General features: G+C 66.1%; 2 protein-coding genes across 2 annotated transcripts; both read right to left on the reverse strand.

Annotated features, from left to right (window-relative positions):
* Positions 1 to 1799: 1799 nt before the first annotated feature.
* On the reverse strand, positions 1800 to 12142 carry OGFR (opioid growth factor receptor). Its single transcript, XM_027046560.2, has 8 exons — positions 12013 to 12142; positions 9884 to 10921; positions 7374 to 7442; positions 6671 to 6749; positions 5769 to 5847; positions 4498 to 4564; positions 3806 to 3954; positions 1800 to 3043 (listed from the first exon to the last, which is right to left on the reverse strand). The coding sequence occupies exons 2-8, from the start codon at positions 10055 to 10057 to the stop codon at positions 2122 to 2124; spliced, it is 1539 nt and encodes a 512-aa protein (XP_026902361.1). The 5' UTR covers positions 10058 to 10921; positions 12013 to 12142; the 3' UTR covers positions 1800 to 2121.
* On the reverse strand, positions 10928 to 12582 carry LOC128311341 (basic proline-rich protein-like). Its single transcript, XM_053201335.1, has 3 exons — positions 12507 to 12582; positions 12018 to 12381; positions 10928 to 11546 (listed from the first exon to the last, which is right to left on the reverse strand). Exons 1-3 carry the CDS (start codon positions 12580 to 12582, stop codon positions 11261 to 11263), a joined length of 726 nt encoding a protein of 241 aa, XP_053057310.1. The 3' UTR covers positions 10928 to 11260.
* Between the last annotated feature and the right edge of the window lie 162 nt (positions 12583 to 12744).

Below are 12744 nucleotides of genomic sequence, written 5' to 3' on the forward strand. Positions count from 1 at the left end.
TGCTTTGTCAAAGACCAGTTGGCCATACGTTTGTGGGTCCATTTCTGGGTTCTCTATTCTGTCCCATTGATCTGTGTCTGTTTTTGTGCCGTCCCTTTCCTTCTTCCTCCCTCCCTTCCTTTCTTTCCTATACTAGTCAATGCGAGCGGTGGGGAAAGAGTGGCATGCAGAATTCCATCTGTAACTGACCGTGGACAAGGGGGAAAACTCACAACCTCCGGCCCAGCCTGTAGGAGCTTCATTTCTGTGGGTGGGAGCTCAGGGCTTGCAGGGGGCTGTCGGTTTACCCGGGAGCAGCAGGTGGGAAGCGAAAAGGATAGAGCAGCGAGGCAAGATGACTGCTCACCGCTGGGGTGGACCGGCCGCCCCTCAGGTGCGAGGGTGTGTGTGAATTCCATCCAGAAGGGCCGAGAGACGCTCACAAGAGTTCTTGCCCCCCCAGCAGAGTCTGGGTCATCCTAGGACCCCCTCAGACAGCAGGGTGGGGCTTGGGGCCAGCCCCCCCCCCCAACCCCGGCCCCTGCTGGACCAGACTCAGAGGCAGCCCAGCTGGCCTTCACCCAGGTCAAGGGAATGAAACCCTGCTCCACCCTTCACCCCCAACCCATCCTTAGCTCCACTCAGCCCCCCGCCCCCCAACTGTTCCTGCCTTGAAGCTTGAACAGCCGCAGTGCGCGAGGGCTGGAGGAGGCCGGGCAGGGGGTGCCTCACATCTGGTATCACCAGGCAGAACCAAAGCATCACCCGTGTTTCGGGCCATCACTCTCCGTGATGCTTGGCGGGTCAGAGCCAAGCACGGACCCACGCCCCCCCCGGAGTTCCTCCGATGGGATTTTCCTTCCTCTCTGCGGTTCCAGCTTCCCCACCGAACCTTGCTCCATACTGGTCTACACTGAGGACCCTGACCGCCACGGGCTGACACTCATCTTGGTGCCTTAGTTTCTCCCCTCTGTGGTGGAAACGGCATCACCGACCAAACCGGAGTTCAGGCACCTGGGGTCCTACCCCTCCCAGCAGATCAGGGGTGGGGGTGGGGCGGGGAGGGGAGCCAGTAGCCCAGGACATACGCCTCCCCAACTCCAGCTCTAGGGAACATCAACTCAGGGGCCCTCCCTCCCAATGACTTCCAGTTTGTGCAGCCCTCCCCCCAGGACGGGAGCGGACCGTCGGCGCTTTTTGTGAGAATGGAGCCCAAGTCGCAGCTGGTAACTCTTGGGGTGAACCGTGCTCCCTTCTCCCGTCCCCAGGAGAACTGTGACATTTGTCACTTCGCTTGTTCAAAGGCAAGCGCGTGGCCCTCGGCAGTCTCCTCACCCCACTGGTGTCGGCGCAGAGGAGCCAGCGTGTCAGGAAAGGGGATCCTCAAGGAGCGGGAGGTGTGCTGTGCCCACGCCAGGGCAGAGGGTCCGGAGGCCCCGGGGAGGCTGTGTCTTGATGCGGAGGGCTACCAGGGTAGGGACAGAGGGCACGGAGCCAGAGAACGCCGCTGACCTTGCTCCCCGAGGCACGACACTGTGCCCCATATCAGCGTGGGCACAGGTCCTGTCTGGACCCGGGCCACGCCACACCCCTGCTCCTCCCGCTCAACCCACCCAAGGGGGCGGCACGTGGGTCCCCAGACTTAAACTAGTGACAAAAGGCAGCCAAGGGACAGAGCGCCCGGCTCCAGAAGCCCCGGGAGGCTGCGTGGTCAGGGTGCTCGTGTGTTGGGGGGCGCCCAGGGGACACCACCCCCGGATTCCCGAAGAGCAGTGCCCCTCCCCTGCCCACTCACGGGACTTCTGTCCATGTCCAAACACTCAAAGTCAAATGAGTTTATTCAGAAAAGGTTTCGGCACCAGACTAAGAAAATGAGCCCCCATTCCCACCCCCCCCCCCAGACCCTTGAGGGCCAATTTACAAAGATGGGGGGGGTGGTGGCTTGGAGGAGGGAGGCAGGAAGTGAGCTGGAGGTAAGGATCCCCAAGTCCCTGGCCTTCCCAGAGCGGGGATCTGCTCCTTCCACGGCTGCGGTGACCAGGAGGGACAGACCAGTACTGCTCCGTGCTGACAACAGCTGACCACGTGGCTCCCCAGACCCGCGGCAGGACGGAGGGCAGGATGCCCAGGCGGCCCTTTCCCTTAAGGCTTTCTGGGTTTGGCCTCAGGCCCCGCCTCTGCTTCCCTAGCTACCGAGGGTCCCGCGGGGGCTGAGCTCCCAGGGGCACCCTGCTCTAGCTCTGCCCGGCCACCGGCCTCCTCCACCCCATTACTGGCCTCGGGGCACCCTGGCAGGGCGCAGCGCCGGGCGGGGGCTGGGGGCTCGGCCCCACCACCGGCACCCACCGAGTCGCCGCTCCCGGGGCCCTGGTCCACCTTCCTTCTCTTCCTCACCTCCTCCACCACCTTGGCCGCCGGGGGGGGCTGGGGGCAGGGCTGCTCGGCCTCCCCCGGGGCCCGGCTGCCCGATTCCTGGGTCCCCCCGCTCAGGCCGCCCTGGCTGAGGGCGCAGCCCTCCAGGTTCAGGGCGATCTTCTCCACGTCCGAGGCGCTCTGGCCGCCCCGTTCCCCCGGGGCCCGCTCCCGCCGGCTGGCGTCCAGCTTCCTCTTCTTGTTCTCCTTGGGGCTCGGGGGCTCCGGGCCCCCCTCCCCACGGCCCCCCGCCTCCCCTTCCTGGCCCCCGGCCCGCCCCGGCGCGCCGGTCTGGTCCCCCGAGGCGCCGGCCCCGGGGAGGGGGTCCGGGGCCCCGGGGCTCCCCTCCCCCTCTCCCTCCCCCACGGGCAGGGGCGGCCGCAGCCTCCGCAGCTTGTCGTGCGGCCCCCACACGAACTTGCGGCGCGGCCGGAAGTGCTCCCAGGCGAAGCGCAGCAGCTTGCGGCGCTGGCGCGGGCAGCGCACGGTGAACACGAAGTAGTCCAGGGCGCTCTGGCGCACGGCCGGCAGCTCCTGGCGCACCAGCGTCTCCTCCAGGAAGAAGCGCGCCAGCGGCGCCTGGTAGCGCTCCAGGCCCAGCTCGCCCAGGGACTTGAGGATGCGCGTGATGCGGAGGTTGTTGTGGCTGTGCCTGGGGCCAGGAAGCGGAGGGGCGCTGGCGTGGGGGGCGGGGCGCCCCGCCAGGGCCCTCCCTCCTCCTCCCCCTCCCCCCTCCCCTCCTCCTCCTTTTCCCCTCCTCCATACTCTCCTCCCCCCCCTCCCCTTGCCTCCTCCCTCCCCCTCCCTCCGCCAGGCTCCGTCCCACCCTCTCGTCCCCCTGGCGCCCTCCCCCTCCCCCTCCCTGTGCCCCACCCCAGTCCTGGAGAAAAAGACCTGTGTGCTGGACCCTGCAGGTGGGGATCCTGATGCATCTTTTAGAAGGGGGCTGCCCCCTGGGCCCCGAAGATCTCCCCCCACCCTCCTGCATGGCTGGAGAAGAGCCGGAGGGGGGACCCCCCCCCGGGGACCCTCCCCCCCCCCCAGAGCACGGGACCTGTTACCCACGTGCAGGGGCACTGGTGTTATCAGCAGACCCACCCCCTTTACCTCCTCCCCATCCGGTGCCTCTCACCAGGGAGGAGGAGGGCCGTGCCTGCCAAGGTGAGGGTGCTATGGGCATCCTGGCCCACACCCAGGCGGACGCAGCGCCGCTAGCAGTGAAACTGACCGGCTCTCACGCCCCTATCAGTGGCACCACCCCAACCCTGCAAACACGGAGGGTGTTCAGAGAGCCTTTAGTCACTTGCCCCAGTGGCCCTGGAGTCCCTCCTCCGCCGGAGTGCTCCCCCCACACCTGCCTGAAACCTAGCGGCCCCATCCTCCTAGGTTGTGGTGGGGGAGGGGCGGTCCTCACCAGTTGAGGTTCTGGAAGCGCTTCTGGTAGTTCTGTGCTCGGCGCACCTGACCCGAGCTCCTGTCTTCTAGCTGGATCCCGTAGAACCCCAGCATGAGCTCGTAGGCCTGCACAAACCGCTCCCTGACCTCCTTGCAGCTTTTAAATGCCTGGAACACACCCCCGAGGCCAGTGGGGAGCCCAGGGGTCGTCACCCATACATCCGGCTGGCCAGCGCCCCCCTCGGGCCCTGATTCTTCTAAAGGGCTGGACTCAGACTTTCAGGGTAAAACGCCAGGGCGCAGGAGCCCGGACAGGAGTGAATGATGAACCTCTCTAAGCTGCCTCAGAGTCTCACTGGGGCCTGAGGCGCCGGCTTCACCCCCAGGGGAATCTAGCTCCTGGGAATCATGCACCCCCACCCCCCACCCCAGGGCTGAGCACGTGGCACGAAACACGTCCTGTTCCCCCCCCCCCCCCCCCAGACCCTCTTGTCCCTCCAGGAGCGTCTGCTCCAGCCCCAACCAGGTGTGATGAAACTCCCGTCACCATGATTCTGCTCACAGCCCTGGCTCTGGGCTCCCCGATTGGAGGCAAACTGCCGGAGAGAGCCAGATTTCTCTAGAAGCCTGTGAGAGCACCAGGGGCAGAGGCAAGGGCCAGCGCGGAGGGGAGGGGCTCCCCGGGACGGCTTCCCAGCGATCAGAGCTCACCTCAACCTCCCGCAGCGTGAGGGGCTTGGCATGCCAGTTCACTCCAGGTTCACGCAGAGGAAACAGCCTGTAGGAGGCACGGTTACAGGTCCGTCGGCGGCAGGCACGGGCTCCCAGCCAAGGCGCACACCCGCAGTCCCGGGAGGCTCACCAGCCTCTCTGGGTTCACGGCTCAACTCTAGGAGGGCCTGGCTGGATGAACATGTGTGTGCGCTCTCACAAGGCAAAGCCGAGGCGTGAGGCGGGGAAGGCTGCAGGGAACCTGTTACGGGCCAGGGCACCAGATGCGTGCACACGCGACTAGAGGAGTCGTGCGCGTGCTCGGCAGCGAGCCGGTCTGCCAGTGCTGCCCAGGGCGTTCCAGGCAGTCCTCCTAATTCTTATGTTCTCCTTGCGTCTAGTCGTCAGTGCTGCACAACTATCCCCCACGATGCGCTGTGCCCAGGAAAAGGCCCCCGACGTGCCATTTTCAAACGCACACTGTGTTTGTGGGGCAACGTCAAGGCTCTCCAAGGCAGCCATGCCGGCAAGGATCACCTCAGGCCACTGTTCGAGGCCTGTCACTGTCAGTGTCCAAGGGGCTCTGTGGGCCCACGAGGCCTCTTGGCACCGGGGCTCGTCCTGTCCCAGGAAGCCGGCCTAAGGCTCTTCCTGCGCCCCACGCCCACCTACAGCCTCAGAGGCCGCGCACCACCGCTGCCCTGAGCCGCCGGGGCCGCCTGCTCAGTAAACCCCGCCCCGCCGACGGTACCTGCTCAGTAAGCCCCGCCCCATCGAGGGCGCCTGCTCAGTAAGCCCCGCCCTGCCAACGGTGCCTGCTCAGTAAGCCCTGCTCCGCCCCGCCCCGCCAAGGGCGCCTGCTCGGTAAGCCCCGCCCCACTGAGGGCACCTCCTCAGTAAGCCCCGCCCTACCGAGGGGGCCTGCTCTGTAAGCCCCGCCCCGCCGAGGGGGCCTGCTCAGTAAGCCCACCCCACCGACAGTGCCTGCTCACAAGCCCCACCCCGCCGAGGGCCCCCGCTCAGTAAGCCCCGCCCCGCCAAGGGCGCCTGCTCGGTAAGCCCCGCCCCACCGAGAGCGCCTGCTCAGTAAGCCCTGCCCCGCCCCGCCAAGGGCGCCTGCTCGGTAAGCCCCACCCCACTGAGGGCACCTGCTCAGTAAGCCCCGCCCCACCGAGGGGGGCCTGCTCAGTAAGCCCCGCCCCGCCGAGGGCGCCTGCTCAGTAAGCCCCGCCCCGCCGAGGGCGCCTGCTCGGTAAGCCCCGCCCACTCACCACTGGATGTAGGAGTGATTCTCTTCCAGGACGTCGTAGTCCTCCCTCCAGTTCTGAAGAATGTCTTCAATGAAACAGCCTGGGGGCCCCACGGGGATAAGTCAGTGAGGAGCTGCTAGAAGTCCCCCCACTATCCCTCCCCTCCTCTGTTGAGGACCTCGGGGCTCTGAAGCTTGTGTCTGTGTCATGTGACCGTAACCCCCCAACCGAAGCCCTCGGTTTCTTTGCTGTCCGACACGGGCTCTCCGTTGCTGCCTGAGCACAGACCCGAGTGAGAAGGGCCACGCTGGGCTCGTCGGGCCGGAGGGCCCAGGAGGACATGGGGTCCCAGACCCCCACCTGCCTTTGCAGAAAGGGGGCCTCACTGCCCCCTCCAAACCACAGCTGGTTCGCTGGAACCCGACCTCAGACAGAACCTCCAGCGGAGCCCCACCCCCCATGGCCTGGCCTCCTGTAGGGCGGCCACTGTTTCCAAGGGCCAGTGACTCTCTGAGGCCACGTGTCCTCTGCTGCAATTGTGCTGCGTTGTAGTGGGAAGGCGGCCACGCCTGAACGAATGCGCGTGGGTGGCTTCCCACGGACTCTCCCTTATGGACGCTCACAGTTGAATTTCGTGTCACTTTCACATCACAGAACATTTTCCACCTTGAGTTGTTTCCAACCACTTGGAAATGGAACAATCACTCTTACTCGCCAGTTTACACGTGTAGTGCGGCTTTCCCACCAAGGCAGCAGTAGTGAGCGACACGGCCCTTCCCAGGGCGTCCCCGCAGCAGCCTGCAGGGGGCGCTGCGGGGCAAGCCGAAAACCGCGGGCCCAACAGGAAGCCGTCCCCAACAGGGTCCTAGTGGGGCCACAGACGCCCCCCGGGACAGGGCGCAGGCGGCCCAGCAGACGCGCACCGTTGGGCAGGAACCGGATCTCGTTTCTGTAGAAACTCAGGTTTGGCATGTCACCGTTGCCATCCCGTTCTATCAAATCCTGAAGAGCCAGAGAAAGTTGCCGGTGGAGACATCTCCAGAAATAGGCTGCCTCCGAGGGCCCCTCACACTAGAACGTTCGGGGAGCGGGCGTCCGCTCTTGGGCCCGTGAGCCTCGACATCCTGAAGGCTGGCGAAGACCCGAGTCCCCAGCCGGGGCCCCTCGCCCTGCAGGCGAGGACCAGCCTCCGCACTGGGAGGACAGCAGCTCCCTCTGACCGCCACCTTCCCTCCTCACCAGCGCGGGCCGGGCGGCAGGTCCCCTCCATCTGTACCCCTAAAGTAGCCTAGGGGTTGGCTGACACTCACAGTGCAGAGGGCAGGGGCGAGGGCCACGGGAACGCCACCGACATGGGCCCCGACCCGCGGACCGACACACGGGGCCACATGTGGCTCCGCCACTAGCTGGCGCTGCTCCCCTGCTCTAAAGGCTCCGAGACAGAGGCGGTCCTCCTCACCCCCCTCCCCCGGGGGGAAGGAGCCGCAGTCCCAGGTGGGCCATGGGACCTCGTCTGAGGAGGGGGGTGACGGGACGTCTTGTCCCGATGGCCTTCTCCCGGCGGAGGGCGGGAGACTCGTCCCGGGCGGGCTGCCGAGGTGTGCGGGCGCCGAGGCGGCTACGTACCGGGTAGTGGTGCCGGTACCTGCGTGTGTCGCGCGCGGCTCGCCAGTTTCGGGACCCCGTTGTCCTGGCCTGGGGAGAGAGGAGATGGGTGAGACCCCTAGGGGAGGCCCACCCCAAGCCAGCCCCTGTCCCAGTAAGGGCAGCAAGGACGGGGTCCGCTAGCAACAAAACTGGAAGGGACCAGAATGGGAGGAACAAGCCCTGCCCCCTGCTCAGCCCCTGCCGCCGCCCCCGCTCCCAGGATCCCAGGCTGACCGGCACGTTCTTGGGGCGCATCACCGCCCCCGGGCCCTGGCTTCACTGCCTCCTCCGGTACTTGCCGGCTAACTCCATTTGGACCGCAGCCCCGGGACTTGCCCCTGGTCCCCCTGCCTTCGCCAATGCTTTCTCTTTGTACGGTGCTCTAAGTTGTCACAAGGCTTGTGTCTCGAAGGGCCGTGGCCTCCTAGCCTACAGCCCCAGGAGGGGCCCCAAACACTTGCCTGACGAAGAAATGAATGACCAAGGCCCAGGGAACCAGCCTGGTCCCCGTCCAATGCTCGTCGACCAGACCCCGTGTCTCCGGGCCTCCGGCCCTATGGGAGAACCTGCGCAGGGAGACACAGGGGCTCCTCGCTGCCCCCCAACACCTGCAGCCCCTATCTCTGCAGGCCAAGCTCCCGGGGTCCTGGGAGGGATAGAAGGTAACTTTGCGGCTAGGATGCTGGGTAAAGGCGGCTTCACCCACCCTCTTATAGGGTGGGAGGCATGAGCAAGGCTGAGCCTGGCCTGAGGTCCGACAGAAGCCGGGACAGGAGAGAGGGCCCAGGCAGGTACGGCTCCTGGGCGTGACTCCACAGGAGACCCACCGCTCGTCCCAGGGAAACACCTGGGTCCAGGATCCTGGAAGAAGCACTACAAGGGGAGTCAGGAGGCCAGGCCTGTCACTGTGTCCCTTGGCTCTGACCCCCTCCCCACTCCCCAAGATGCTCCAAATGGTTCTGAGCTCCAGCAGGGGCCTGGGGGTGCCTCTCTGCCCAATTTATAGACCAGGGCCTGCTGGTGATGTTCTTGCCTACCAGCCAAGGGCCCGAGGAGACACCGAAACTCAGCAGGAGCTGGCCCCACTCACCATCCCCAGGTCAGCCCCACGGGTGCACAGAAGACACAGCCCAGGACAAATACCAGACAGCTGGGCCCCGTGTAGAAGTCAAGGACTGTGGCGCCTCTCAGTGGCCGAGGGGCCAGCGCACTGCTGTGGGAGTGGGGCTCACGGAGCTACAGCAAGGACAGCATCCTCTCTCAATACGTGCCCCAGCCGGCGGGCATCTGCCACGGAAGAGCCAGATCCCTGCCCCGTGACCCCTGGCCACTGCCCAGCCTGCTGCCTCCAGAAACTCATGCCTGCCCCAAACACCATAGATGTGCTCCGCCTTCTGGCCTCCCTGGCAGGCCCAGGAGCCCGTCCGGGTCCCTCTCCCTGACCAAGACTTCACCACACAGCCAGCTAAACCCCAAACCAGAGCTCTCATCTGTCTGGGGGAGAACGCAACCCAGAGATCACACGGGATGGAATTCAAGACCCCATAGACACGATGCCACTACATCATCCTCCAAAAATGACAGCTGTCACCTAAGTCCCAATAACACCTAGAACCCCAGCTGGGACCACCCTGCCCTGGGACAGAATGTGAGGCTCAGGGAGCACCGGCTCCTGGTATTGAGTGACCCTAGTAACAAAAGTAACCAGTGGTGATGAGAAGAAAAGAAATACGTGGCAACAAAAGTAACCGATGGTAACAAGGAGTATCACCAGTGAAGACAAAAGTAACTGCTGGTCACCTAGGTAATCAGTAGTAACAAAAGTAACGGCTGATAATGACAAACCAGCACCCATAACTGCTAGGAGCTGGTGCGAGCAGCCCTGGCTCAGGCAGGTCACGTAAATGTGGCCTCCAAGGCCACTTTCGAGAGGGTGAGAGGTCCCACGGGTGGGCGCTGCACCCAGCGAGGAGCGGTGGGGGTGAGGCGGGCCGGGGGTGGGAGGGAGCAGGGCGGGGCAGAAGCAAGGGGGCACCCAGAGGCAGAAAGGCAGGCAGAAGCAGGCGGCCGGCACGGAGAGCTGGGATCTATTCAGAGGACAGAGCCAAGGGCCCGGAGGCGGGAAGTGACAGAGGCGAGTCCAGAATGTGCCCAGGGCATCCGCTTGAGGAAGTATCATCACACCGCACGGATCTGAGGGTGGCCCTGGATCTCCCTGCGAGGTTCCCCCCCCCCCGGGGGGCCGGAGCTGGGAGGCGCGGGACGGGGCGGGTCTCAGGGTGTCCAGCGATCCTGAGGGGGGCACCAGGGGGCCTGGGTCGGGGAGAGGGCAACAGCTGGAGAGGGAGAGCCAGGCCCCGAGCCGGGTGTCCGGGGGCCGGGAGGAGGGGCGGCCTTCCCGGAGCGGGGCCTCACCCCCACCTCGCGGCGGCCGGGCGGGCGCCCCCCGGGGCTGGGCGCTGGGTCCCCGGCGCGCGTCGAGGCTGCACCTGGAGCGCGCCGGGCCGCGCCGCCGGCGCGTCCTCTTCGTCCTCGTCCTCGTCCTCCGCGTCCGCGTCCCCTGGGGCGCCGGCCTCGCCGTCCTCGTCGCCCCCAGCGCTCGCGCCCTCGCCGTCCTCGTCCTCGTCCTCCTCCCAGGTCGAGTCGCAGTCCGGGTCGTCCATGCTCGGGCGGCGGCGGGACCCCGCGCTCCGGCGGAAGCGAAAGTGAGCGAAGGAGGAAGCGCGGGGGAGGGCCGGGGGCGGGGCCGGGGCGGGATAGGGGCGGGGCCGGGGGCGGGGCCGCCGGCGCCGTCCGCCCCGAGACGGCCCCCCACGCTCCGAGCACAGCCCCTCCCGGAGAACGTCACTCCGGAGGACGCCCGCCCCCTTTCTCGCTGGGATTGCCCCCAGGGTGTCCCCCCAGGACCCCCCCCTACACGATATCCCTTCCCTTTGGGAGAAGACACCTCCCCCAGGATGCCCTCTGGAGTATACCGGCTCTACAGGTATGTCCCTGGAGGATGCTCATCCCAGAGAATCACCCCAGAATGCCCCTGAGGACAACCTCCCCCCAGAGGAAGACGCCTACCTGCTGGAAACCCCCTCCTCCAGAATATCCCTCTTCCCAGAGGATGTTCTCCTGGAGGAAGTCTACCCACCCCCTGGAGGATGCCCACAGGAGGATGTCCCTCCACAGGGCTGACCCCAGGAGCATAACTCCTGGGAGCTGTCCTCCCCAGAAGGGAGGCCCCCCCAGGATGCTCCCACGTGGGATGCCCTCCAGGTGTAGGCTGGGGCTGTGGTCTCATGAGAGGTTCCTTTGGAGAGCAGTCTGCTTCCACGGTCCCCCAGACTGTGGGCAGAAGTCATTCTCGGGCGGTGGGACACGGATCCTCGTGTCCCTTCACAGACGGTTCACAACTGGGCAGTTTGCTTCCATAAGGCCAGCAGGAGGGTCTCTTTCCAGTGTGCCGGGAGTCGTCTGCACCGTCACCGTGGGCCTGGCCTCTGCCCCTTTGCCACATCCTATCAGCGGTAAGGTGCTGCCTACAGGGAGGGGACACATGAATGACTGGGTGACTGGGGTCATCCTGACGCTGCTCAACACAGGTGGCCCTGGTTAAACATCCCCTCGGGGGCCTCTCGGGGCGCTGGGGGCAGCCGGCGGTGGCCGCCCTCTCCGCATACATTGGCGTGTGTCAGACAGCTGAAAATCACCTGCATTTGCAAATTCCCCAGTGACCTCCCACAGATTCCCTTAATCTGTGCCCTCACATCTGCTGGTGGCCGCGGGAGTTCCAGCAAAGTTGGAGACCCGCCCCTCAACATGCAACTTGGGAGTGGCCCGCCCAGGTAGTATTTGGACTCTGTGACCACCGTGCACCTTCAGTGTTTCACAGCATTTTCGCTAAAACCAAAGTCTGGCCTTCTGACAGATCTAGCCAGGAGGGTAACTCCCGGGGTCGACGGGGTAGAGGGTGAAGGCCAAACCCAGGCCCCTGGGGTCGCTGACCTCTCCCAGCCCCGCCAGCGGCCCCTGGGCCTCAGGGCTGCCTGTGACAGCTGAGAGGGAGCACAAACTTCCGACCTTGGCTGTGGGCACAGCTGAGGGCCCTTCTTGATGCGGGCTGTCCTCATCCATTCTCCGGGTACAGTCTCACCTGGCTGGAGCCTGTGTACACACGACCTCACTCTCTAAGAGGACGGAGGTGCCCCCCCCCCCCCCCCCGGAACGGACATCTGGGCATTTCTGTAAAAGGTGTGCCACCGGTGGGCAGGCTAGGCTAGGTTTCCTGGGCAGCGGGCAGCCGCCGCGCCTCTGGCGGGGGCCGCGGGGGCGGATTACCTCCCCCACCCCCTGGGCCTCACCTCCCGCTTGCCTGACTTGCAGGTGGCCCCGCGAGGCCCCGGCCAGGACACCGGGCAGATGACACCGGGAGGCCCTGACGCAGGTGTCCGCGTGTCCGGGGCGGAATGCAGGGGTTTGGCTGCTCTGAGGGGCACGGCGGTGGGGAGGCTGTGCCTTTCCACGGGCCGAGCGGCAAGCCTCCCCGCCGCTGCCTCCCACCAGGGCGGGGACGACGGACCCTCCCAGACGCTGCCCGACTTCCGCTCGACAAGGAAGAGTCACCCCGAACCGCACCTCCGGCTGCTTTTGTGCAGTTTGCCTGGGGCTCCGCAGGGCGCGTTAACCCGGGAGCCCAGATTTCTGCTGCAGAAGAAGTCTTGTGCTGTTTCCTCCCCTCTGCAGCCTGGGGACGCCCGCTGTGGGCTCAGGGCTCTGGACAGTGGGCCGCCCAGGCTGGGGCGGGGCTGAGCAGGGGTGGGGGGCAGGACTGGGGGGCGGGCCAGGGGGGCCGGGGCGGGGCCCAGAGGAGCGACGGCGGCGCGCTCGCTCCGGTTCCTCCTCGGAGCACCGGCAGTAGGTGGCGCGCCCCAGGGTGGCCCTGCCCCTGGTGGAGGAGTCTTGCAGGAGCTGGGCAGGGGCAGGTTCAGGTTAGACCTGCCTTAACGTTTTCCTCAGGCGAAACCAGTTGCAGCCTCGTTGTTTGGCCAAAGCCCCACGCCCTCCCGCCCCGCCCCGCCCCGAGGGAGCCCCGCTGCGTCCCGTTGCTGCCCTATCGGTAAGCACTTGGGAGCACACTCTCCTCCTGCATCAGCCCTGGGGGCCCTGGGCTGGGCCAGAGCAGGGAGGGCTGAGGCCGCATCCACCTGTCCCCGCCCAGGGAGGCTGCGCCGTCCCGTTGTCGACGACCTGGCCCGGCGTCCTCGGCACGAAGCACCTCCCGGAGGTTTCTGGTCTCACGTCAGTGGCGCCTGTGTCTCCCAGTGTCCTGCAGCCGCTCACACTGGTTTCTCCCCAGCGCCTC

Source organism: Acinonyx jubatus, chromosome A3 (genome assembly GCF_027475565.1).
Source record: "Acinonyx jubatus isolate Ajub_Pintada_27869175 chromosome A3, VMU_Ajub_asm_v1.0, whole genome shotgun sequence".
NCBI classification, from domain to species: Eukaryota; Metazoa; Chordata; class Mammalia; order Carnivora; family Felidae; genus Acinonyx; species Acinonyx jubatus.